At 40.8% G+C, this 27686-nt stretch overlaps 1 protein-coding gene across 1 annotated transcript in view; it reads left to right on the forward strand.

The window, feature by feature from the left end:
* The window catches only part of TMEM63C (transmembrane protein 63C), a 2716247-nt gene that overhangs the window by 1840581 nt on the left and 847980 nt on the right, over window positions 1-27686 (forward strand). The window contains exon 11 of the mRNA XM_044073895.1: window positions 7670-7778. Coding sequence (XP_043929830.1) covers window positions 7670-7778 — 109 coding nt within the window. The remainder of the gene's footprint in view (window positions 1-7669; window positions 7779-27686) is intronic.

A 27686-nucleotide genomic window follows, 5' to 3' on the forward strand; every position in this document is an offset into this window, starting at 1 on the left:
ATTTCAATGAAGGGGAGAGGTCCTTGAGATCCCCCTTGAGGATGTCTCTTTCTGTGAGATTCTTGAACTTTTCAAACAAACAGGGAAGGGATAATGAAAGACCAATATAGAACCACTTTAGAAAACCAGAAATAATCCAAAAATCACGACAATAGATCCAGTTCCAGTAATTTATTGCACACAAGTTGCTGACCCTAGCGCCTCGGCCTTCGCCTTCCAGGGGAATACAATCAACTAACATTCAAACATCTTATATATATCTATCAATAAAATAATTCAATTATACAATTAACAATAATATAATTATACAATTCATTATAAAAAAACTTTCCAATTGCATTCTGAATTCATACCTCTAGGTGTCATAGTATCATACTTTAGTATAAAAACTGTTTCTTTATACAATAATGTAGATTTTACTTTTTCTTCACATGTATTTATACTTAAACTTTCTAAAACTGTAGCTAACAGATCTTTAGGAAAGGGATAATGCACCAATGCCCCCTCCAGGAGGAATCAGTATTCCTTGAGACTTTTGGGGCTGGCCCATCTGCCTCTTTGGTGTCCCCTCCCACTGACAAATTAGTTGACCTGGTTTCAAGGTGGGCATGGAAGAAACCAGACATGGTTGAACCCATCCCCAAAAGCATGACAACATTTTTGTGTCTCCAGAATCATCATCATCAACCCCCTTTTTTCCATTTTCTACATGGAGTCGGTATGTTGTGTTAACTGTTACCATCTCTCTCTATTCAGTGCTCCTGTCAGGTCTATATTATATTCTCGAAAGCCGACAATATAAAATCTGATGTTGTTGGCACGAGAATATTGAATGCTCAGAATCTCGAGCGTGTAAACGGAAATCTCTGTAAGGGGAGATCTCTGTTTACTGCAATGTAGTGCAGTCTCAAAGTTGGTATATTTAAGTACCGTGGAGTGTGGGGGGGGGGTGCAGGGTGGCTTGCCCTCCTGCTTAAACCCGTTAGGGTACTTTTTTCTTTTTTTTTATTTTGTCTTTTTATAAGGTCGACGTTTGAAGACATCGACCATATGATGTCGACCATGAGTTGTTCGATATTTTCAACCGTCGATCTTATAATATAGACCCCTCCATCTCCTATCTTCTTTGACACTCATGTCTGACTATCATAGGACTTCGCTCACACAATCCATCCACCTCCTTCCTGGATGTGCTCATTTCTTCTTGCCTTCTTCCTGTCTGTCCCAATCTTTCTTCTCCACATTGTCTTCTGCTTTCATGCGCCTGAACCACCATAATCTGTTCTCTTTGCCCTTTTCTGCAATTGGAGCTACTTTGGCTTCTGCTCTTATGTTCTTATTTTTTCATCTGTCCCACAGTGTGCATCCTACCACCTGTCTCAATCACTTTTATCTCCATCACCTCTAGCTTTCCAAACTGCTCTGCCTTTACTGCCCAGGTTTTTGTACCATACAATAGTACTGTTATCACCACTGTTTTGTGCACCTTACTTTGTAGCTTCTTTGGTATTCTTCTGTCATATATTACACATGACACTCACAGCATCCCCTCTGATTCTAGCTTTGACCTCTTCATTCAGACTTCTCTTCTCCTCAACCAGCTGTTAACCTATTACACTATTTTCCCTTCTATCTCAGTTCTTAGCTTCTTCTGATTTCCTCCATTTGTTGCCATTACAACTGACTTGTATGTAAATAATTTCATTCCGTGTGCTGTCAGTTTTGCATTCCATTCCCCTGTCCTTTGCTGAAGTTCTTGCACAGAGGCTACCTGTAATGCCACGTTGTCTGCCGACAGGAACTTTGTTGATCTAGCCCCTCTGACCTGTTTGCTAATGTAGTTAGTCCATCACTAGTATAAACAGTAGTGGGCTTAGAGCTGAATTTTGATGCACAACAACTCCCACTTGGAACAACTCTGTGAGACTGAACACTGTTTGTACTTGAGTCGTTGGGTCATTGTACATAGCTTGCACTAGTTTTGCCAATGTTTCTGGGACTTCAAACCAATACAGGACTGTCTAGCTCAGCTTTCTTTGAACCTTGGCATATGCTTTCCCCAAGTATAGGAATGCCCAGTTGGATTCTTTCCACATCTCTAGCTTCTTCTCAAATTTCTGTCTCACTGCAAACATTGGGTCATTTGTTCTGCATCATGATCTTAATTTGAACTGCCTGTTTCCCATCTTACTTTCAACTACTGTGCATATTTGTTTATTAGTCACCCCCTGCAGGACTTTTCATACAAAGTAACAGGAGTTTGATAACTCTGTACTGCTTACAGTTGTGAATGTTCCCTTTATTCTTAAACACTGGCACTAGTATGCTTATTCTCCAGTTATTTGGGATATGCCTATCTCTCCACACTTCTGTGAGTGTCCTCAGGACACATTTCTCCCATATCTCACCCAACATCTTTATCATATCTGCTGTGATCTCATCTGAGCCTGCTGCTTTCCATGACTTCATTTTCTCTAGTGTTGTTCTTCCTTCTTCTTTGGTGGGCTTCTCCTCTTCTCTCATCATAGGCTGTATCTGTGGTATTACAGTTTCTATTTAGGCAGGCCTCCAGCAGCTTATCAACAATGTCCAAAATGGGAAATAGGCAATATCTGTGGTACCTCCCAGACACTCAGCTTCCTGTAGTCTATAACAGTTTTCCAAGAAGTCCTGTCACCCCCTCACAGGATGACGTAGAACCCCCAATTGTCAGACAGATTTGTCTCCTACTGGTCTGTAAGTACAGTCCTGAATACCTCCATGGTTGTCTTTAGTAGTGATTGTGGTGGAACAGTTCTGCAAGTTTGCTTTGGCATGGAGAGCCTTGCTCAAGTGCCATTTGGTTCTCTAAATGGTCATGGTCAGCTACATATTAGAGCCTGGCAATCCTCCTACAGAAAGGGCTCCAGTCAGAGAATAGATTCTCTCCGCAGATCTCTTGGAACAGACTAAGAATCTACTCCTTGGAGATGCAATAGAGATTGTTCATTTTATAGAAAGAGATCAATGATTTTGCTCTCACATCTGCTTGTTTCTAAAGGGGACAGGAGACTTCTGTTACTTTGTGCACATCAAGTGACCTTCAGTGAGCACATACCACATGTCATATTTTATATGATGATTCTCCAGGAACCATGCCTTTGCTGCCAAAGGATACCTGCATGGAGGTATTGGAATTCATAGATGGATTTCAGCAGAAGCATGTCTAGCATCCACAAAGGAAACTTATTTGATTCACTCTGGGCAGTCACTTTCATTGTAAAGTGTTTGTGATGACCCCTCTCTGGGCCAGTAATCAAAGAGCCTGAATCCTCACCACTGACACTGGAAAGAGATGTTCACTTGGAATACAAATGGATACACTCAGTATTTCCAGATGCAGCTCTCTCCACCAAGCACAACACCCCTTAAGAGCACACAGGGAATACACTCAGTATGGGGTCTGGATCTCTCTAGCTGTTCCCCTCTAGGTCCCCAATAAGAGTCCCCTCTGGTACAGCTGTAGGTTTAGGTACTCAGCCAAGAGTCCAAGCCAAGTCCTCCAGCACCCTCTCTGTGAAACCAGTGCTTTGCTTCCCTGCTTCAAGTAGCTCACACACACACACACACACACACACACACACACACACACACACACACACACACACACACACACACACACACACACACACACACACACACACACACACACACACTGTGAGATTTGATTATTTTATGCACACACACCTAGGAAAGGCTGGCACAGATTTACCTGCTGTGCCCCCTTCTGCCCAAACTATAAGGTAGTTATCCCTGCCACCGGACACTCTACAGTCAGCTACTCTAAGGCCCTTAACAAAGGGTGTCCAGTTATACTGTGTAATATTAATGCTCATACAAATGGTAGTAGTTGATCAAGACAGATAGGCCTTCAGGAGTGGTCCACACAATGTCACCAAATAAATATAAGCACTCTCAAAGGCTAAGTACTTTCTAAAAGAACCAACCACAATAAACGTTTTAAATATATTTAATAATAAATAATAAAAGGGCATGAAACTACTGAATATATATTTACAGTAAACCACAGAGTTCAAGTCACAGGAAATATAGAAAATAACAACATCTGAACTAAGCTTCACTATATTTTCCTGACTGAATCTAGGAGAATTATAATTCCCTACTTACTTAACAGAGCAAAGCAGATGATGTGGTGAACGAGATGTGATGAGTGTTTATCTTCTTTGTTCATTGAACAGAGTGGCTGGCAGTTGCTGAGAAAATATTCTCCAAGAATATTGTTAAATACTTTGTGATTTGCCATCAAGTAGCTTACCAACTATAGGAGAATGTTGCTGACAAAGGGCATTCTGACAGGGTATTACTGCTTCCAGTGCCTGTTTCAAGAAAGTCATCATTGTGGGCATTTGTGCCATTGCCACCTGGGGAACTGTTCTGTGCTTCACCAAATATTATCATCTGGATTATGATCACAGATTTTGGGCTTTCTTTGACAGATGTACTTATTAGCCTTTGGAGCTTTCCTCTTTTGGCCTTTCACCTTAAAGTCTGATAAAAGGTTCAGTTGTACTGCTTGTGTTCCTTTTCATCAGTTAAGTCAATGCAGAGGTCTCACAATTTTAATTTTTTTTTTTATTTATTTATTTAACATTTGTTGACCGGGAAAGTACGACTAGGTTCCACAGATCCTGTTTTCAGCGGAGGCCCGGGGAGAAATGCTCCAGAAGCATGTCTTTAGAATGTGGGGGGAACCCGGAGGAAACCCACGCGAACACAGGGAGAACATGCAAACTCCACACAGAAGGCACCCCAGCCGAGAATCGAACCGGAGAACCTCTTGCTGTGAGGCGACAGCATTAACCGCTGCACCACTGCGCCACCTAATAGAGCATATTGTACTCAGCACATCAGATGATCTGTGAGACAGACTTCTGCAGTGGGTTCTTATTACCCTCCCGCTGCCTCTTCTGATGGTATGGCTCCTACAGCAGCTACTGTTGAGTTCCCTCTAAGTATGACAGTTATGTATTTATATCCTTGTATTTTTTCCTTTCTTGGCAGTCTTGCAGGCTCTATTTACTTAGTGGATGAGGCCTGAACTTTGTCTACAGAGACTTGGCACACTGAAAGTGCCTGGTGCATGATGTTATGGTACATAATAACAGCACATACGTGTGTTCTCAAGCAGTTCATCAAAAGAGTAAAAAATAGCTTATTATGGGACTGCAGTAGTAGAAATCCAAGCAATTAATCTACAGCCGAGTTTTCCTGACTAATTATCTGATAGGTTGAATAGATAGCTGTTTTGTACCATGGTATAAAATGTTAACTTGGCATCTTAATCACCACTGTAAAGTGCCAGGCAGCATATACCTCAGATAACTGTCTTCAGTGCAGCTTAAGTTTTGCTACTTGTACAGTACCTTTCTGTCATTTGTGCTATTATACAAACTTTCATAGCACTATAATGGATCTGTATGTTATAGTTATCATCATGCACTTTTTATCTGTACATGTATAATTACAGGTCTATATTAGATTCCTGAAAACCCCTTTCAGCGAACGGCTCTTTGCAGAACGCTAACTGTCGAAGTCTGACTCCATCAAACGGCCATTTCAGCAAAAAACACTTGGCCACCGCAAAACTTCACAAAATTTAAAACCTTCCAAAGTGGGGACTTCACCCCTCCACGCCCCCAACATGGGGGGCTGTGCCCCCCACACCCCAACTCCAAGATCACACTACAGCGGGGAAAAGGGCAAATTCCCGATGATGGCTAAGCGTTTTTTCCCCTACAAAAAATTTGCTGAAACGGCCGTTTGATAGAGTCAGATTTCGACAGTTAACGTTCGGCAAAGAGCTGTTTGATGAAAAGGGTTTTCACGGGTCTAATATAGACCCATAATTACAACTGTTGTATTATCTATTTCCTGTACATGTATAATTACAGCAGTTGTATTATCTATGTCCTGTCTAATATGTTTAAACACAGTAACCAGTTTAGCAAAGAGAAAAATAACTAAACACAGTAAAAAAAAATTGGCCTTCTGCAAAGATAAAGTACATATAATGGCAAGTAGGGAGTTCCTTTCAACTGTAATTTCTGAATTCCATTTTACTCAGGTTGTTATTCCACTCATATTCGGTACTTTATATTCTGATGGGCAGAGAACGTTTCACAAGCTAGATGTGAAAAGAACACTGTCAGGTACAAAAGAAATAAAAAATCAAGAGGTGAACATTCTCTTGTTCTAGACAGTTGTGTCTCTCTGTTGAAATTAATGCATAGTTACACAGATATGGTTGTTCAAATTCCAGAAAGGAGAAATATGCTAAAATCATTGTACAGCGGAAGTGCCAATGGGCAGTGTATGTCAGAATTCCATATAGAACACAGCCAAGGCATTTACTATCATTACTGTTTGAACAAGCAAGCCAGGTGTGATGCCAGAGCCTGTTACCACAATAAGAATATTATTTTTCCATATCTTGAGTGGAACTCCATTGTATGTTAGCATTTGAGGCAGAAGTACACTGCAGAATAATGTCTGTTTCAGACGAGCATTTAAAAACAGCCCATGTTCATAGTGTAGAGGGTCAAAGCCCTGACTGTGACTCAGATAACCTGTCTCTAATTAGCTGCTGAGGTGGGGAGGGGGAAGTGGTTATCTTAGGGGGGAGGATGGAAGTCTGGACAGCTGCAGTATTAGCAAATGCTGGAGGGAGGTGCACAGCATGCAACATATGGGATGGGAACATGTGCATGACACTGCCAAGCTGTGTACAGCAACCTTTGGGGACCCTGCATGGGAGCATGCACAAATTAATTTAAAATGAGTAACAGGCCCTCACATGTACTGTATAAGTATGCATGTCAGCCACAGTGGAAATGGTTACGGTTTACAGCACTAAAAAGCCCCAATGGCTACCTATTTGCTGTCTGCTGTGATTGACTGTCACACTACAGGGAACAAATTGGCCTGAGCAGCTTTTGTCCCATGGAGAATGAATAGGCCAGTGGATCACAAAGAGGGTTGATAATTGGCAGGCAATGAGGAGCAAAAAATGCATTTAACTATAAACAAAAGAATGAATATGTAAGATAGCTTGCTGAAACATGTCATCAACTGTGTGGCTGAGGTTGAGATTTCACAGAAGTAGCTCATTTGCCCAAGGAGTAAGTCTCAACAGTAGTTCGATTTTTTTTTACTGCAGCTGCTGCAAATTCTCAACTGAGCAATTTATAGGTTTTCACAAAGTAAAATCAGTGAGGGCTTTTTATGTTCAGAGGCAGACTTTTACATAGTTTTTCTTGTAAATGTATACAAGCTGCTCATAAACATAAAACGTAACAAATATGAGACTCAAGTTGTCAGACAGAGCAAAAACATACACACACCTACATTTATCCAGGTTACTGCACCTGCTTACACCAATATGGCTTTGCATGCGGCTTTTGGACTTTTTATTAAATTGTCATATCATGAAAGGAGAAGGGATATCACATCAAGTCGAATCAGAAATATGATAAGGGTAGATTGAGAGAGAATTGACTCCACTGTACATCTGAACCATCAAACTGGAACAAGAGTAGCAGAATTAGACTGAAGGTGCCTGTAAGACCTGCTTATTCACCCTATTAATTTATTGATGGTTATGTTTTGACAGGGATCGTCTCGTTTGGCTTCACAGTGTCTTTGCACTTTTGTACTTCATCATCACAGTTATTGCTATGGCACATCACACAATAGGGCTGGAATACCAGGAAAATGAAAAGGTAAGAGTTAGCACTGTAGTATACCTGCTTTTTTGTGTGGGTGGGGTCACTTTCTCTTCAGAATGTACACTTTCCTTACTTATTCTCCACAACAAATAGCACTGGTATTTATACTATTGGACTGAGAGACATGTCTGATCATATCAAAATGTCCACTTCACAGACTGTGTATCACAAATCTTGCTTTCCCATTTCAGCTAGACCAGTTCTATGGCAATGTGCTTATTGTAACACAACAAATGATGATGTCTGGCCTCCTTTTGTTTGGTTTCGCCATAATGCCAGAAGAAATGGAACAGTTCTTTTTCATGCTGCCTTTTCCGCTGTGTACTCAAATGGAGTAGCTGTGGTACAGTTTGCAGAAAGCAGTGGCAGATGGTTTGATTGAACATTTACCCTGATTAGATTACAGAACATGATGCTGAGTAGATTAGCATATTGATTTTATTCAATCGGTTGTATTCCTATAGCTTCACAGCAAATGGAGACAATAAGCCTTGTATTTAAGTGCAGGTAACATTCTGTGTCCCTTCCATTTCTACTGTCACCTTCACCTTTCTCTACCTGTCCCATGTTGTCTTGAATATCTCTGTGGCTTCCCTCTTCACCACCTATTCTGGTAGTCCATTCCATCAGTCCATAACCTTCTCTGTGAAGAAGTGCTTTTAGAGGTCCAAGTAGTAGGCTGTGCCCTCTCTTTTTCCTGCCTGTCCTTTCCTCTCAAGATGATCCCTTCACATCTCTCTGATGTGGTGATATTCTGAATTCCTATTACCCCCCCCCCCCCATCTTCTGGTTTGTGGTGACAACAACAGTAGTCATTTTGTATTACGCATGAGAATGTTGGATCTTGAAACGCAGGACCAGGTTGTGAGCTTCATGCAGAATGTCTTATATTCTTACCTAGCTTCTGAGCTATCTGCCACTGACTAAGCATTTCAATGCCAAATATAAGCTAAGTAACAGAAGAACTGAGATTAGTCTTCAGATCACCACAAAGCCTTGATTCAGAGAACAAGTTCCTCTTCTCTTTCCCTCTCACTGCTTTCTGTATTTATTCTCATATTTTCTTGGTGTCGTACTTTCTTGCCCTACCCTTTGTTTTCTCTCATGTCTTCTACACCTTTTTCTCCTCCACTTAACTTATTTCTCTGCCGTAGTACTTTTTTATGCATTATATACTTTGAGAAGTAATACTGTTCTCCTATTAAAATGCACATTCTTAAACTATTTTTCCTATAAAGCTTTTTTTTTTTTTTTTTTTTTTGACAAGGGGACAAAGTTTCCCTGCACTGCCAACAGAAGGAGCTGTAGTCCCCCTGAACATAGTTTTGAGAAGTTTTTTTAGTATCTCTCTAACACAGTGTCCATTTTGAAATTTAAGAAATGTTTTGGGAATGATAAGATAGAATTTCTGGATGTTGCTATATTTATCAATGAACATTTTACACTATGCCTTATAAAAAACCTGTTAAAGGGGATGCCTATTTGCACTGTAGTAGTATGCAGCCACAGTATATTTTCAACAGTGTTGTCAGAAATCAGATGCTGAAGGTCGCTAGGATGAACAGTCTGGACTCAGATATGGATATCCAGTTTTAAGAGTAGGTGTTACAATGTATGTAATGTTGATTCTGCTGTTATGGAGACCGAGAGGTTATGTTGCACATCAGCAAAGCCACTGTTTTGTTGTGAGTGTAATGATGGGAGCAATAATAGAAACAAGAACGGTAATGAGCCGACGTGTGTTTTAAATTTTATTAAAAATACTAAGGCAGTTAGAGATTATAAACAGGCATTGCCACATCCTTACAGATATTCCAGAAATGAGAAGTATAATTTCATCACATTCCAACTATTGACTTAAACGTAGTGCCAATCTGAAACAGCTCCTGTGTTACAAAGAACAACCACAGACTTTTTTACATATGAAGACAGTTAAGGAGGACACGTATAGATGTGGTCAGTATGTGTTTTGCAAATATATTAATATGAGTAAGACATTCAAATATCCCTTATATGCTTTAGAATTTAAAGTAAATGTATATGGCAATTATGAATCTAGAAAATTAGTATATTTAGCAACTTGTGACCAATGTAATGCTTATTACATTGGCAAAACAAATCAGGAACATATCAGAAGCTATTTATCTAAAATTAAAAGGAAGATACCCACAAATGCACTTTATAAGCATTATGCAGAGAAAGGAGCTAATCGTGATTTTAAGCTCTTAGTTTTAAGTATTAATCATGAGTCCCTGAGAGGTGAGAGGATAGTACATGCTACAGATATGAGTGAATATCAGTGGAGTTTACATTTGAGAGCACACATTCCTCCCGGCTTGAATGGCTCTATATCTTTAAAACCCTATATAAGGGGTATTGCAGAAACTGGTTTAAGTAGTTGATGTGTCATGTGATTTTAAACTATATAAAAAGGACTTGTTTTACTATTGTAGTGTTATGCCTGAAGAAGCCATGCTGGCAAAGGTTGTTAAAACCAATGTGAAAAATTCTTCCAAACGTGAAAAATTCTTCTAAATGAAATTTCAAGGTCATGCTGCTAAATGCTAGGAGTCTTAACAGGAAACTGCATGCATTGCAAACATTCCTCACCCTGGAATATGCTGACATTTGTGCAGTCACTGAAAGCTGGTTCAAAGCTGTGGAGAGCACCCCAGTCTTACTACGTTACTTGTCCTACCATACTTTCAAAACCCAAACAGAGGGTTACAAAGCCAAAGGAGCTGGAGTTTCAATATTTATTAAAGACACGCACACCTCCAGGCTGGTCAAACAGTATGACACACAGGAGACACTCCAGGTGCAGTTAACTGTTGACAAAACACTGGTTCAAATCAGAGATAGCAACAGACCCCCAACCATGACTCAGGAGGCCCACTCCAACTATCTGGACTTACTTGAATCCATCAAGATTCAACTCTCTACCCTGATCCTGGGTGACTTTAACTACCCAACCATAGAGTGGAAGACCTATTCTAGCTCAAACATGAATGCCCAGAGATTCCTCAACTTTGTCAGTCCCAGTGCATTGGATCAGCTGGTTGACACGCTCACAAGAGGTGAAAATATCCTGGACCTGGTACTAACCAACATGAGTAGCCACTGTAGCACCCCTACAGTCTCATCCTCCTTGGTAGGATCCGACCATAAAGCAATCACTTTCAAAGTCACCATCTCCCCTGACCACCCCCACCAGGGTCAAACAATAAAACTTTTCCAAAGCTGACTGCAGCCTCCTGAGGTCAGGTATAAGCAGCTTCACAGCCACCATCCCTTCAGTTGTAACAAGCACTAATGTCCAAGCCTACACCAAAAAACTATATAAGCACCTGTATGGCTGCATGGACTCAGCAATACCTGACAGGACCAAATCATCTTCCTTCAAGGAAGAGTAACCTTGCCTAGTGGACAGCAGCAATAAACAGACTCTATAATAAAAGGAGAAAATTTCTGTCCAGGACTAAGAAGGAGCAGGTGCCAAGTTGGAAGCAATCTCTCCTTTGTCTGAGCAAGCAAATAAGGTCACTGGTGAAATGCTGTAAGGCTAACTTTGAGTCCAAATTGGCCACATCCACTAAGGAGAATCACAAGGCCTTCTTCACATACATCCGTAATCTCAAAGGTAACTCCCAAATCTTCTCTGAATTGGTGGTCAAGAATACCACATAAACAAATGTAGTAGATACAGCCAACCTGCTGGCAGACAAGTTAAGTGAAAACTTTACCCCCCTGACCTCCCATTAGTAAACCAGGACATCCCCATCACCTGCCTCCTTCCCCTCATCACCAGGGAGCAGGTCATTAATGCCCTCTCAAAGGCAAAAAATACAGCCTATAGGGGACCCGACAACATCCCTGGCTGTGTTCTTTATAAATTAAGGCAAGAGCTCTCTGCACCACTAGGCACCCTATACAACCAAAGCCAGTGCACTAGCTTCATCACAGCAGAATGGAGGACAGCCACTGTCATACCTCTACACAAAGGTGGAGTGTCCACCTACCCAGGCAGTTATAGCACCATCAGCCTAACTAGCCATGGAACACATTATCATGGACAGTATAAAGAAGGACATTGGCAACTTCCAGACATTTGATCCAGTATAGTCTGGTTTTGTCAAAGGAAGATCATGCCTGTTAAACTTGGTTGCCTTCTTCGAAACAGTCACCAAAGCCATGGAAGAGGGGAAGACAGTGCAGACCACCTACCTTGACCTAACCAAAGCCTTTGACACTATTCCCCACTTGGGCATAATAGATAAACTCTTCCAGCTAGGCATCAACCCGTATGTTACCAGATGGGTAGCTAACTGGCTCACTGATAGAACCCACTCAGTCAAAATAGGGGAAGCCACCTCTAGTAGTAGACCCGTAACAAGCGGTGTACCTCAAGGATCAATCTTGGGGCCTCTACTGTTTGGGATATACTTTTCTGAAGTACAAGCCAAAACCAGTGGTCTGTGGCTGACCAAGTTTGCAGATGACTTCAAGCTGGGCACTGTCATAAATTCTCCTACTGATGTGAACATCCTTCAGGAGAGCCTTACCCAAACTAATGACTGGTGCCAGAAGCATGGCCTCCAACTGAATGCCAAGAAATACATCATTATCCCCTTTGGGAAAAATGGCATCCCACTAATTATCACATTAATAACACTGTACTAAGCACACAATCAGCCGTGAGGGAGTTGGGCACCCAGGTTAATAGCAACCTGACTTTTGACCACCACATTGCCTCCGTTGTATGGAAAGCTTTCTACAGGGCCCACTTCATAAGTAAGGGTATTTCATCCAGGAACAAGGAGGTTATAACATCACTGTACTCCTCCCTTATCTGATCCATTATCGAGTACAATGCCCCCTTCAGCATGTACATTGCCAAGCACATGCAGCAGCTGGAGAGACCACAGAGGTTCCTGACCAGGAAAATCCAGGGTCTCAAACACCTATCCTATACAGATAGGCTAAAAGCCCTGTCTCTCTACTCAGTCTCATACAGACTGCTCAGAGGTGACCTGTGTCTGGCATACAAGGCCATCTCAGACTCAGCCTTGATGGAGTTGCTGCATATCTGTAAGTCAAACTCCACTTGTGCAACTCACATGCAAGGCCTCTACCCGGTCTGTGACATTAATAGAACTTGTTGACAGGATAGATCTGTGTCCCAACGACTCCCTCATCTGTGGAATAGACTCCCTCTCCATGTCAAGCAGAGTACTTCTGTAGCCCTCTTTAAGAAGAACCTGGATGACTGGATGGGAAACAGAAAATATACCCCTGGGTTCCCACCTGTGTCCCTGCTGGACAGGGAAAACAGGTGCTGATGGGAATATGGGTGAAATTCTTGGCTAGGCTTATAAGGGCCTCTGGGCCAATAGCCTAGTGTTGTCCTATGAACCTTTGAACTTGCGTTTATAAACTGTTTTTGTGTTTTAAAGTGTCTCATTAAAGCTGAGGCATTGTATCCTGCCTTGGTTCTAGTGTTTTTTGCTATTTTACTCTTGGATTGCTTGAAATTCCGCCGGATTTATCATTGCTTGCTAGTGTTTGTACAGATGTATATGTATATGTGTGTGTGTGTGTGTGTGTGTGTGTGTGTGTGTGTGTGTGTGTGTGTGTGTGCATATATATATATATATATATATATATATATATATATATATATATATATATTTCGTATTTGTTAACCGGGAAAGTTCGACTTGGAATGAAGCCAATTTTCAGCGGAGGCCTGGGGAGAAATGCTCTAGATGCATGTCTTTGTGATGTGGGAGGAAACCAAAGCACCCAGAGGAAACCCACACAATTGTAGGGAGGACATGCAGACACCACACAGAAGGCACCCCAGCCGAGAATCGAACCGGAGAACCTCTTGCTGTGAGGTGACAACACTACCACTGCACTGTGAATGTGTGTGTGTGCGTGTGTGTGTGTGTGTGTGTGTGTGTGTGTGTGTGTGTGTGTGTGTGTGTGTGTGTGTGTGTGTGTGTGTGTGTGTGTGTGTGTGTGTGTGTGTGTGTGCGTGTGTGCAGAAATGTTGACTGTATTAAATGTTGAAGGTGTTAAATTTTGAAACACAAAGTGTTGAAAATGGAACATGTCCTTTATACTTTGTTGTGTGATCCCAGTGTTGATATATATAATTAGCAGAAATGTGGGGGACCCCAAGATTGCTGTGCCATGGATTAAGATAACTTTTCCCAGATACCAAAATTTAAGATTTAGTATATAACCCCCAGAGCTGCACTTCAGTTTTTTGCCAAACTATTTCATTATCACTGGAGAATCATTCTGTGTATCCCAGTGTGTCGGTCAAAGTGAAGCTATGGTTCAATATATAGTGCATGCTTATTCTATGTATCTGTTATCTAAGATCTCTTATTTTCACATCTCATCTTTTCTGTGGCAAGCCATACACAGTTTGGATGGCTGTCAGATGAGATATCAAAGAACATATAATGTGGAGTTGGCTATCAGAATGCATGCTTTCTGGTTAGAATTTACATTGAGTACTCTATGGTGTAAATGTGGCAGCCCTAAACTTGGCATATAATTGTCAGAGTGAGTTTGATGAGTTTCAAGAAGTATTCTTTGTTCCCATCCTGTTTTGATTTTTGACTGAATCATAGATGTCAAAGTCATACAATAGCCTAGTATGAACCTATGAACCTATGAACCTATACCAGCAACCCAATTTTTTTGTCATGTCATTCTTGACCAAAGTAGTTGCCACTTGCTGTTTTTTGCACCTCATAATGCTCAGATATGATTTGTGAATTTTACTTAGCATATTCTTTCTCATTTGAGTTGTCCTGATAATGTATTGGGCTTAAATAATGAACCTTGTTTACTGCATAGCTTATCATGATGTAGAAAATAGTCTCTAATGGTGTGAGTTAGCATCACATATTTGTCCAGCCAACCATTCAGAATGAAGAGTTTAGGTGCATCCTTTCTACTTTCTTTTGGAATTACTATTTCATTTTATTTCTTTTCTAAATAGACATCAGTAGCTACAAGCCATTCATACTGTTATCTATTTCCACTTTGATTTATAATCTTGCTCAAATAAGTCTTCTTTAGTCAATCTAGAAATGCTTTTTGTGTTAGGTGAACATTTACAATATCACATTTAATGACTGGTCATTTAATTAAGTAAGATAGTTTTAAGTTATGAAAGATCTCTGTTCAGCAGGGAGAGTGAATTTGCCCTTTCCCTATTGCTGTGCAATTTTAACTTTAGTATCTGTAAGTTGCAGAGGATATTGTGAATATAGGAGTGCTTGTCCACCTGCAGCAAAAGGTGATTTAGAGTATTATTATTATTTTTACTATTACGTTTCAGTGTTTTTTTACAATGTTTTGTGCATCAATCATTTGTAATTTTGGTTATATGTACTATAATTTATGTTTTCTTTTTAACAAATATTCGCTCCAGAATTCCACAAATTTCTCAGTTTCTGCTTACCCTTAAACCTAATATGATTTTATTGTGGAACTTTTGTTACACAGCCTTTGCTGAAAAGGGGTCTTGCATAACCCAGATGGACTATCCATTATAAGCAGAAGCAGTAAATGCATTGTTCTCAGATATTCTGTTTACTTCTATATGTAATTTGTTACCTCCCTTTTGTAAAGATCTCACCTCCAGATTTTATATCTCCTTTTCAGTATTTATTATTTCAGTTACAGTTGGCTTAGATTTTGATTTCCATTTTCTATAACTGCTTTTTTTGGCAGCAAGTAGCATTAAACTTAGTAAGGTCTTACTGTGTCAAGGCAATTCATATCCTCTATCCCAGCTCAAAGGAAAATTTCCTTAGTTACGATTAGCTGTCCTTCACATTTTTGATAAAGTACTCTGTAGTGCTCTTTTTTTAAAAAAAATATGTCAACTCATTGCATTCTCAAACATGTTCCCATTTACCTCTTTCTTTCTCATCATACCTCCAGCTTTTGGTACCTCCCTGAGGAAAAAAAAATCTCTGAGGTCTGTTTGGTCTTTAGAAATACCTATGCAAACATCCTAAACCTTCTGCATTTTGCTGCATACTCGGGAGCCATACAGAAGTCCTTCCATTCTTCCTTTGTAAATTAACTTTCTAAACTCTCTTCCAAATCTTTCCTACCCTCCCTTGATTGCTTATAGTTAGCATGTAGTATTTTATTAACCTTACTAATTACCCCTTTTTGACAACAACTTCTATTCTAGACTCAACTAAAAACTCTACAGTTGTTGGCCTTTCACTTAGCACTCCCCTAGCCCTTTCTCTTTGCCTTTACTCTATCAGTTCCTGGTAGAAAAGGCAGTTTCTGACCTGCAGTGCATGGTCTCATTCCACTCTATTACCTTTCCTTTTCTAGTTATTTGTTCCCAATGCTTTGACTGCTTTGCTAATTTTCTCCAGTAAATTACAGTATCCTCTTCCCTGTTATCCATACCCCTACTTACAGTCATCTGTATTGATAAAATCACCTTTCTCCACTCCCATGTTGGCTTTGTTCTTAGAATACTTTCTCCTATTTTATGAGTATAATGTTCTGTATGGGCTGTTATTCTCCTTAGGAAACCTACATTCAAAATCATACTCTCTCCTTAATTTTCAAACTCCCTCCTGTTTCTTCATCATCCATTTCCACTTTGATTTATAATCTTGCTTGTATTTTGCCTATGAGCTTAATTGCATAGCTCTAAAGTATCCCTTCAACTCAGGTAATACTAAACCACCTTTATGTTCCTTTAGATCACTGTTGCTGTAACCTAGGCTACATGGGATATATTCTGTCAAGGATGACATCTAGTCAGTATTTGGGTGCCTTCTACACACACCATCAGTCTGAGGGAGCATGAGATCATTCTGGTATAAAAGCAGATGTATAGGTGCCAAAACACACAATTTTCTGGCAATAGAAGATATGAGTCAAACTCATTCTACACTACATGTTCAGTGGTTTGCCAGTTGGCATACTCAAAGGTTTGGCAGTTAAGTACCCCTTGTGGGATTTTCCTTCCATTCTTGTTACAGGTATTGCATCTGATGCCTGCTTTCATCTGATTCAACTTTCGGACATCAGATCTGATACAACCTCTGCGCCATTTACAAGCTTTGGATCCAGGTTTCTGACTCCTCCCCTAACCATAATTACCCATGTTCCCTCAAAGTACCTCAGATCTCCTTTGCAGCCTGGTTGGAAGAGACATTGTGTATGAGGGCTGTGACATAATTTAGCTAAGTTTTAAATTGTTGGCTTTTCTGTCCTATATTTCTTAGCATATATCTTTTTTCCTTCTCCCTTCTATCTGTTACTTCCTTGATATAAAAAAAGTTATTTACTTCTCTCTCTCTCTCTCTCTATATATATATATATATATATATATATATATATATATGTCGATAAATATCGTAATAGGGAGCAATTTTGTGTGTTTTTGCTGTACTCCTTAACTTATTTCTTTTCTCTAGTTTTACTGTTAGAGTTGGCATCCTCTGCCTTGCAGGAGTAGTTTTCTGCTTACTAGGGCAGACAATGTCTAAGGTTTTAAAAAGTGTATGGCCCGTGGCCATAAGATTCCACCACTGGACCTTCACTCTCTTCATGTGTACTGCCTGGGGACAGCACACCTGGATGTGGACTGTGAGGCTTGTGCCTCCTTTGGTACTGGGGATTTGCAAGGTCATCGGGACATGTTGGTGTTGAAAGGTGGTCATAGGGACAAGTTGTTGGGGAACCTGAACCAGCCTTTCTCCTCATCCATTTCATCTTCGCCTTTTTTGGCTTCTCCAGCAGGAAAAACTGGAAAAACCTAAACCTGTTAAGGAGAAAAAGAGACCTAAAGAGCAAAAGAAGGAAAAAGAAAAGTCTACACAGAAGAAGTTGGAGAAAACAAGAAAGTGGACCCTGGATCCATCTGAACTATTGGACCAGCCACCAAAAACTCTGAGAAAGTCCGATCCAGTGGATATTCAAAGCCAGTGAATTCTAGGCTTCACTCTCCAGTTTTACAGGAGAGGCATTCCTCCAGACCATCTTCAGTGACTTCCTTGTCAACGTCCTTCCATTCATCGAGGAGCCTTACCAAGTATGTGTCGACAGAATGATGCAGAGATTTCTCTGGATGCAGATCTAAGTGTTCTCCCAGCTGTGGTTCCCATTGGTCTTACTAGGTACAGGACCAACTAACCCTCTATTGGTTTGTCTGGTTCCAGTCTGGCCTTCAAATCTGCTGCCCATGGGTCCGAGCCTTTCCAGGACACCCACATCTGAGCCAACAGTCCTCTCGACTTTGGCTCCTACAATGTCCATTACTCTCTCAACTTTGATTTATCAGATTTGGATTAGTCTTGGAGCCAAAGCCTCGGTGCTGGGACTTCAGGGGTAGACTCTTCTCCGAAGCTCTTGGGTCCATCTCTGCATCTCAGAGCTGGGGCAGGTCAGAGCAGAAGATATTCATCCTCCATTTTGGATTGGAAGGGATGTCTCTTTGGCTGTGATTGCAGCCTCAATTTTCAAGACATTTTAAATGGTTCTTCCCAGACCAAGATAAGAAGTGTTGCTGTTATGCTTGGCTGCATCCCACCCTTTGTTGGTACTGTCTCTGACCCATCATGCCCGGATCAACTGGGATAGTCAGCCTTACTTAGTCTTGGGGCTGCTAAGTGTGTGTGTGTGTTCCCAGTCAGATTCTGACCCTTCTCTGGATGCCTACCTGCAACAGGGGCCTAAGTGATGTGTAAGATGAGAAATTTGGAATCCTCCCTGAGTCAGTCACAGAAGGCTTAGACTTAGGTGATGATGATGGGTCCCCATACTCTCCTCTGGAAGATGTCATCTTTTGTGATATCAGAGAATAGATGAAACAACATGGTGGTGGGTACAGTGATACACCCACTCATGAGGAGTCTGTATTCCTCAAGACTTTTGGAGCTGGCACATCATCTGCATGTTTGGTGGCATACCGTGCTGCTGAACTCATAGATCTGATAGTGCAGCAGGCATGGAAGGATCCTGAAGTGGTGGAACAATCTCAAAGAAACTGGATAAGATGTTGGTCACCTCAAAAGACAGAAAGCACTGTAGCAGGGGTCCACTGGTAAATCCCATGGTTGTAGTGGCAGTCACAGAGAAGGAACTCTCCAAAGTGACTACATCTCTCCATCCCCCTAACAGGGAATGAGGAGAGTTGGACAGGTTTGGGAAATGGGCATATGCATCAGCAGCTTTTGCACTTAGAGCACTGAACTATCTTGCCCATATGACATGTTTTCACAGGGATTTTCTGCTTGGAGTCTGGGTGTGATATGATCTGTTGCCATCTCTTTCAATTCAGTGCCACTCTCCTAACTCCCTTGACAGTCATGCCTGACTGTCACAAGTCTTCTCTCACACAATCCATCCATCTCTTTGCTGGATGCCCTTGTTTTCTTCCTGTGTGTCCCAATTTTTCTTCAACAAATTGTGTTATGTTCTTCTACACATTTGCCTGGACCACTGTAATCTGTTCTCGTTGACTTTCTCTGCCATTGGAGCCACTTTGGCTTCTGCTCTGATTTCCTTATTTCTTTATATGTCCCACAATGTGCATCCTACCACCCATCTCTTGCACTCCATCTCCATCACCTCTACCTTCCTCAATTGCTCTGCCTTTACTGTCCAGATTTCTGTACCATATCATAGTATTGGTCACACCACTGTTTTGTACACCTTACTTTTTAGCATATTTGGCATTCTTCTGTCATACACTACACTGGCTACTCTGTGCCAGTTGGCTGCAGCCCCAGTTACACTAGCTTTGACCACTTCATTCAGACATCCCATCTTCTCTATCAACTCGCTAAGTTTGTTGAAGCTGTTAACTTGTTCCAGTATTTTCCCTTCTGTCTCTTTTTTCAGCTTCTTCTAATTTCCCACATTTTCTGCTATTACAACTATCCTATCTCTGCTCATTATTGCCCCATGTGCCTTCAGTTTTGCATTCCATTCTCCTATTCTTTGCTGAAGTTCTTGCTCAGAGCCTGATTTTAATGCTACATCACCTACATACAGCAACTTTGTTCGTCTGTTCCCCCAGTCTTTTTGCCAATATAGTCCATCACCAGTATGAATGCAGTGGACTGACAGCTGAACCCTGATACACACCCACACTCCTCTGTGAGATTGAACAATGTTCGTACTTAAGTCTTTGGGTCATTGTACATAGCCTGCATTAATTCTACCAATGTTTCTCGAAATTCAAACCACTGTAGGACTGCCCAAATCAGCTTTATTGGGACCTTGTTATATACTTTCTCCAAGTCTAGGAATGACCAGTTGGACTCTTTCCTCATCTCTAGCTTTTTCTCATCTGTCTGTCTCACTGCAAACATTGTGTTAGTTGTGCTGCATCCTGATCTGATTTGAACTGCTCATCTCCCATCCTACTTTCTACTACTCTGCATATTCATTTATCAGCCAGCCTCTCCAGAACCTTCATGCAATGTGACAGGAGTAGATGTACCATTTGTTATTATACACTGGCACTAGTATGTTTATTCTCCAGTCATCTGGGGTATACGTTTCTCTCCATACCGCTAATGAGTACCATCAGGAGCCATTTTCCCCAGCTCATCCAACACCTTTTTTTAAAACATTGAATTATCACTTGTGACATAGACAAACTTTTATTTATATAAAAATAATTAAACCATATTAACAAATTAACATTTACAAACATTATACAACACATATAGTGTTATATATTCTATAATCAAAGAACATTACATAAATTGTAAGTTCCTGCCTTCTCTTAAACCTCATTCCTTTTCTAAAACATTTCTGCATGTGTTGCTTTCCTACAATTTCCATTTTTCTATGTAATTTAATCCTATCCTTTTCTAGAGATCCCACTTCCTGTTCTTTTATCTCTGTTACAATATTCACTACTTCAAGTAAATTTGGTTTAGACTTTGACTTCCATTTCATAGTAATTGCTTTTTTGGCAGCCACAAGAGTTAAACTTAACAAGACTTTACCGTGTCTAGGCAATTCAGATCCTGTATCCCAGCACAAAAAATAATTTCCTTAGTTACACATATTTTCTTGCCCAATATTCCTTTCAGAATACTCAGTAGGGAATTTTTAGAGTCTGCCAACGCATTACACTCACAAAACATTTGTTCCCAGTTACCTCTTTCTAGCCCATAACACCTCCAACATTTGCCATATACCCGAGTAAAAATCTTTGGAATCTGCTTGGGGTATAAAGTATCTATTCAAACATTTCCAAGCAAAAGTCCTAAATCTTCTAGACTTGGTTGCATATTTGGGAGCCATACATATGCCCTCTCATTGTTTCTTTGTGAAATGCATATCTAATCTCTCTTCCCAATCTCTGATTGATTCCTATTGTTATTGTGCAGTGTTTTATATGCCCTACTAATTATCCCTTTTTAACAGCTGCTTCTATTCTAGATTCACTTAAAAACTCAATCACTTCAGGTCTTTCATTTTGGATTTCCCTGGCCCTTTCTTTTTCTCTGTATTCTGATATCAATCCCTAATATGGAACTCAGTCACTAGCCTCCAATACAAATGTCTTCTTGGCCTCTTCCCATTCTAGTACCTTCCCTCTCTAATTATTTGTTCCCAAAACTTTGGTTTGTTTGCCAGCTTCTTCCAGTAAATTCTAGCCCCCTCTTGTCTATTCTCAGTGCCACTAATTGCAGTCATCTCTATTAGCAGAATCTCCTTTGTCTATTCCCATGTTGGCTTAGTTCTTAGTATACTTTCTGTTACTTTATGAATACAATATTCTGTATGACTGTTGTTATTCTCCTTAAGGATTTGTGATCAAAATAACATTATTTTCTTATTTTCTGAATTACCCCCTGCTGTATCATCTTCCCTTTCCATGTTGAATTGTAGCTTTCTGCTTATGTTATATATAAGACCCTAAACTGTGTAACTCTATAATATCCCTTCAAATCAGGTAATCCTAAACCTCCTTGTTCTGTTGGGAGGATCAACTTATAACACTTGACTCTTCCCCTCTTCCCCTCCCAAATAAAATACTTCAACTCTTTATTAATTACTATCTGTAACTTCTCCTCATTTTGATAAAAATATGCCTACGTGTATAAAACTGAAGGGACTAAAAACATTTCTGTTCTTATATTTTGCTATTCATATCCGTTGGCAAGAACTTCCAATTTCTCAGTTTTTGTAATATATTTTGTTTGGTCTCTTCCCACATATCTGTAGCTACCATAACCAAATCCTGTTTAGTCCATTCTCCTAAATAATTCATTTATATATTGTCCCCGTAAATATGGGTATTGCTTGACCAACTCAGGTGTGGGAACATATTTTATAGCTATAGCCTTTCTTTCATCTTCATTAATTTTATATCCTGAAAAAAAAAACAGAATTGTCTCAGAATATTCCTCAACACCGAGATGTTCTTTTCTGGTTCCTACATGTACAAAATAATATCATCTGCAAATAAAGCCAACTTTTCCTGAACACCATACCAGTTATAGCCCTGAATTTCTGAGTCCCTTATTTTCTTTGCCAGTAGTTCTAAGTATAACTCAAATAATAAAAGAGAAAGAGGATACACCTGCATGGTACCTTTGTGCAGACACAACCTATTAGAGAGGAACCCTCCCACTTTGTTTTTTGCCTGTGGTCCCACAAATATCCTTCTAATTAACCTTATTATTGTATCAGAAAATGCAAATGATTCCAGTGCCCTACTCATAAAATCCCAGCAGGGCCGGTGCTAGCATTTTAGGGCCCCCCAGCAAGGTTCAAGTTGGGGGCCCTACTCAAGAGAACATCAAGTGTGACCACATTTCCATTGTACACCTTTCCCTGTCAAGCTCATCCAGCACCATTTAACCACTAGTGTCACTACATTCAGATCATTAAGAATTGATGTGCCAAACTACACACTGTCATTTAGCACCATGGTTACATTACAATACACCCCTGCAGCACAGCAAGGTAGCTACTCCCAGGTACACACTGACTGGCACTTAGTACCAATGTTGCATTATGATAAACCCCTGTACCACAGCAAGATAGCGACGCAGATACACACACTGACTGGCATTTAGTACCAAAGCTACATTCTGATAAACCCCTGTACCACAGCAAGGTAGCGTCTCACAGGTGCACACGGCAAGGTAGCAACTCACAGGTGCACACACTGACTGGCATTTAGTACCAATGTGACATTATGAAACCACTGTACCACAGCAAGGTTGCCACTCAGCTGCACACATCCAATGGCATTTAGTGCGAATGTTATATTATAGACAAATCCCTGTACCACAGCAAGGTAGCCGCTCACAGATGCAGACACTGACTACGTACTCAACTGCCCAGATTTTCAAAGAATTTCCAGATGTAACTCTTGTTTGGTCTGTTCTTCACAATTTGGAGTTTTCTGGATTTTTTGTGAGAAATCATTGATGACCGAATTCATTAAATGACAGGCATTTCGGTTTAACTTCATATCCTTCAGAATATGCATGGTAACACCTTTTATTCTAACAACATTTTCAGTTTATAACAGCAATATTTAAAATTTACCCAGATCTTTGGGGCTGGAACCCCATTATCTGTGGCTTTGTCCAGATTTTGTGCCATGAGATTGAGAGCTACGACTGGCATTTAGTAGCAATGTTGTTACATTATGACAAGCCTCTGTACCTCATCAAAGTAGCCAGTCTTACAGAGGTACACAAAGACACCCACACTGACTCCCCACAAAGACACCCACACTGACTGGCATTTAGTAGCAATGTTGTTACATTACGACAAGACTCTGTACCGCATCAAGGTAGCCAGTCCCACAGAGGTACACAAAGACATCCACACAGACTCCCACACAAATTGACACAGACACCCACACAGACTCCTACACAAATTGACACAGACACCCACACAGACTCCCACATAGATTGGCACATAAAGACAAAGACAGACTCCCACACAGAGACTCCCACTGACTCCCACAGAGACTCACACACAAAGACTCCCACAGATTCCCACACAAAGACTCAAACACAAAGACAGATACCCTCACATACGACAGAAGCACACTACAACAGACTCTTGCACACGGGACAGACACCCACACATGATAAAGACTGCACTACAGCAAGACTGACCATTAACACCCACACAGACACAGGACAGAGGCACCCACCCCCACAAGTAGAGACAAGACCAGGACAAATTTACTTCAAGACTGAACATAAACCCACACAAGATTAAGTCAGCACTACCACAAAACAGAACAGACACCACTCTCAAACACAAGACAATAACAGCAATACAGCAAGACTTAAACAAGCAGCATTAGATAAACTGACATCACGCAAGGCAATTACTGACATGCAGAACAGTCACACTGCAGATGTACACAACACAGCTATGGGACACATAAAAGACTACAGACAACATACAAGGGAAAGCCATAGGGATTACAACATCTGAGGCAGACTCAAACCCAAACAAACCTGACAGTGGCTTCACAGTGACATTTGTGTGCTGTTTCAAGATCTGCCATGAGCTTGTTGATGCTGAACAGAGTACGTAAATGTTCTGCAGACATCCAAAGAATGACACTGCCTGTATTGATGAATGTGCTCCATCACTAACTATAAGATTTAAATTATGGCAGGCACACGGCACATAAAAAAGCCCTTGAATTCATCTGTTTTATCCGGGCCTGCACTCCAGCTAGTTTCCCCTTCATGTTGCTGCCATTGTCGTATCCTTTTCCTCGACAGTCATTAATGTCCAGTTGATGATTTTGAAGAGTCTGAAGAAGAGCTTCTGTAAGTCCTGCCCCATTTGTATCATTCACAGGCACAAATACCAGAAAATGTTCCTCAACTGTGGCTGCAGTCTGTGAAATATCCACATACAGAACTACTACAGTCATTTGCTCTTGATTGCTGATGTCTGGCGTGCAATCAAGAATCACAGAAAAGTACCTAGCATCCTTCACCTCCCTACAATGATCCTTAAAATAGCATTTGCAATCAGCTGGATAACTTCATTCTGTATGTCCTTCCCAAGATAGTGATTCATTACCCCTTTATTCCGAATATGACGCAAATGTTCAGCCATGACAGAGTCAAACTGCGACAAAAGTTGCACGTGGCCTAAGAAATTGCCATTGCCATAGGTGTCCAGGGCATCACTTGTACCACGGAATGCCATGTTGCGTTCTGCCAAGTATTGGACAACAGCAATAATGCATTCTAACACACCACACCAGTGAGTTATCTTCTTTTCAACCACTGCTTGTCTCTTATCGTCCATAGTTTGCCTACTCTTTATTCTATTGTCCAGTTTCTTCCACTTCATCATGCATGCCGTATGCTCCGGTGCTTGGTCATGGCTGTGTAAAGCTTTGGACATCTCCCGCCATGGTTTGCAACCACATGACCTGAGAAGATGGTTAGAATGTCCAAACAATTTACATGCAAAGCAAAACAGTGCATCCTTTGAGACCGAATATGTCAGCCAAGTGCGTTTTGCTCTCTCTCCATTAGGCAGCACATGGAAATAGTTCTCAGATGTAAACCTTCTTTGCTGCTCATTGAATGGGAACTGTGGTAACACCATTTGCACAGGTCCATGCTGAATGGCAGCTACCCTAAACTCATCCCTAATCAAGTCTGGTCAAGTCCCTAGATCCTCAAAAGATGTACCTGACACTCCCTGCAAGTCATAGGCCACATCTGTCACTACGGAAGTATGGGCTCCTTCTGTATCAAAGTCTGGTGATCCAGGCAACACCTCTATAGGTGATTCTGCATTTGCTGACATGCTTTCACCCATGATAATGGCTGTAGGTCCACAGGAGGTAGCCTGTGGTGTAAGCGCAAGAGAGTGGTCACTTTCTATTGAAAGGATGCTGGCTTCACAGTGGTCAGTCTGTAATGCAGAACCATTGTGTTGTCCTGAAGGCAGACTTTTTCCTGAATCTCCCCTCTCCGATGACCCACAGAAAAATGTCATAATGGAACCCTGTCTCTTTGCATCTTCATTCCCCTGCTGCTGAAGCTTTCTTTTTGCTGCTCATGACAAATAGGTACGCTTCATCTCTAACTGGGAATGGAAGTAAAGCAGAATTGCTACACATGCAGAGTCCTTTTGTCATACTGTTATTAAAAATGCTTAATGACTTGCATTGACATCAGTCACTATTGCACTGCAGGCAGAAAGACTGAAGAATGACTAACCAGTAGGCACAAATAAAGTAATGAGAGGCCCAGGTTACAGTTTCATGTTAAATATCTAACACTAGAGGTGAACTTCAGCTTTTTCCCCCTAAACATGTGAAGAGGCCACAGATGATGCATAAGATCGATATTACAAGCTCTCTGGAACAAAGTCTGAAAGAATTAATGACTAGGAGAGGCACAAGTTTGAAAGGGAACACACCAAGCTGAGGCAAGACAAATGTTACGGTACAATACAGACTACACATGCCCACTACCTTTCAATCTCTTAGCAAACTTGAACAAACCAAAATCATTGGTTGAACAAAGGAGTGAAATCATGGATTTGCTAGAAACCCTCATTTGTGAGGGATGTAAAAGTGGCACACAGATTGGGAGACTGACATTCCCACAACCCCTCTTAGTACAGGATTTGTGTACAAAAGCATAAAGCCAGGGAATGTACCATGCATTACGTGGAGGGTATGAACCATGAAGTCCATTTCTGTTAGTAGCCTCAGCCCTCTGCATTGTGCTATGCAATCATTTTGAGAGAGAACAGGCCAAAAACCAAAAACATCTGGAAACATTCTCACAGGGCCCGTCAACCTCCTAAACTGTCAACATAATTCAGACAGCCAAAAATACCTGCAGAGGAAGGCGTATCATGGATAGTTTAAAACATTAACTTAAATAGCACAGCAGTGTTTTCAGTAGTATGCATTAAAGACATCAGTACATTCTGTGGAATTCTTAAGCACCACCCCCCCCCCCCCGAGTCTCAGCATAATTTTAGATGAAGTAAAAAGAAAATTAACAATGTGCTTATACAGTCCGTGACCCCCCCATTACAAAAAAACTCCAGGCAAACAATGGACACTGCAACATTCTCACAGGCTCTAACCCACTCCCAAACTTTCAATACAATAACTATGGACAACGAAAAAATTGAAGTCATTGCAACAAGGCATATCAAGGACAGTTAAACAGTACTATAAACAGATAGTAGAACAGTGTTTGCATCAGCATGCATTAGGATATGAGTACATTCTCCAGAATTCTTAACCCCCCCCCAAGTCTAGGCACAATTCTGGATGAAGTGAAAACAAAACGGCGTAACATAAACAATGTGCTTACAGTCCATGAACCCCTATTAAAAATAATCCAAGCAAACAATGGACACTGCAACATTCTCACAGGCCCTAACCACACTCCAAACCTTTCAACACAATAAGTATGGACAACGAAAACGTTAAGTCATTGCATCAGTAGTACATTGTCAGTAAACAATAGTAGCGTAACAGGGTTTGCATTGGTATACATTCAAACATCTGCACCTTCTGCAACATTCTCACAGCTGCTAACTATCCTTCCGACATTAGGCATTGTAAACAATGTACAAGTCCTCTCAACCTCCAAAGAGCATAATTCAAACAGTCACAAATAACTGCAGAACAATCTGTAACATTGGGGATATTTAAAGAGTTCTATAAAACCAGATGTTTCCATTAGCATGCATTAAGATGTCAGTACATTCAGTGGACCCCCCCCCCCACAGCTGATGCACAATAATCCTGGATAAAGTGAAAAAACATACGCATAGCACTACCAATGTGCTATTACAGTACGTGGCCCCACATTTAAAAAATTCCAGCCAAACATTGTA

Source organism: Protopterus annectens, chromosome 6.part0 (genome assembly GCF_019279795.1).
Source record: "Protopterus annectens isolate FY-2018-M chromosome 6.part0, PAN1.0, whole genome shotgun sequence".
Lineage (NCBI taxonomy): Eukaryota > Metazoa > Chordata > Ceratodontiformes > Protopteridae > Protopterus > Protopterus annectens.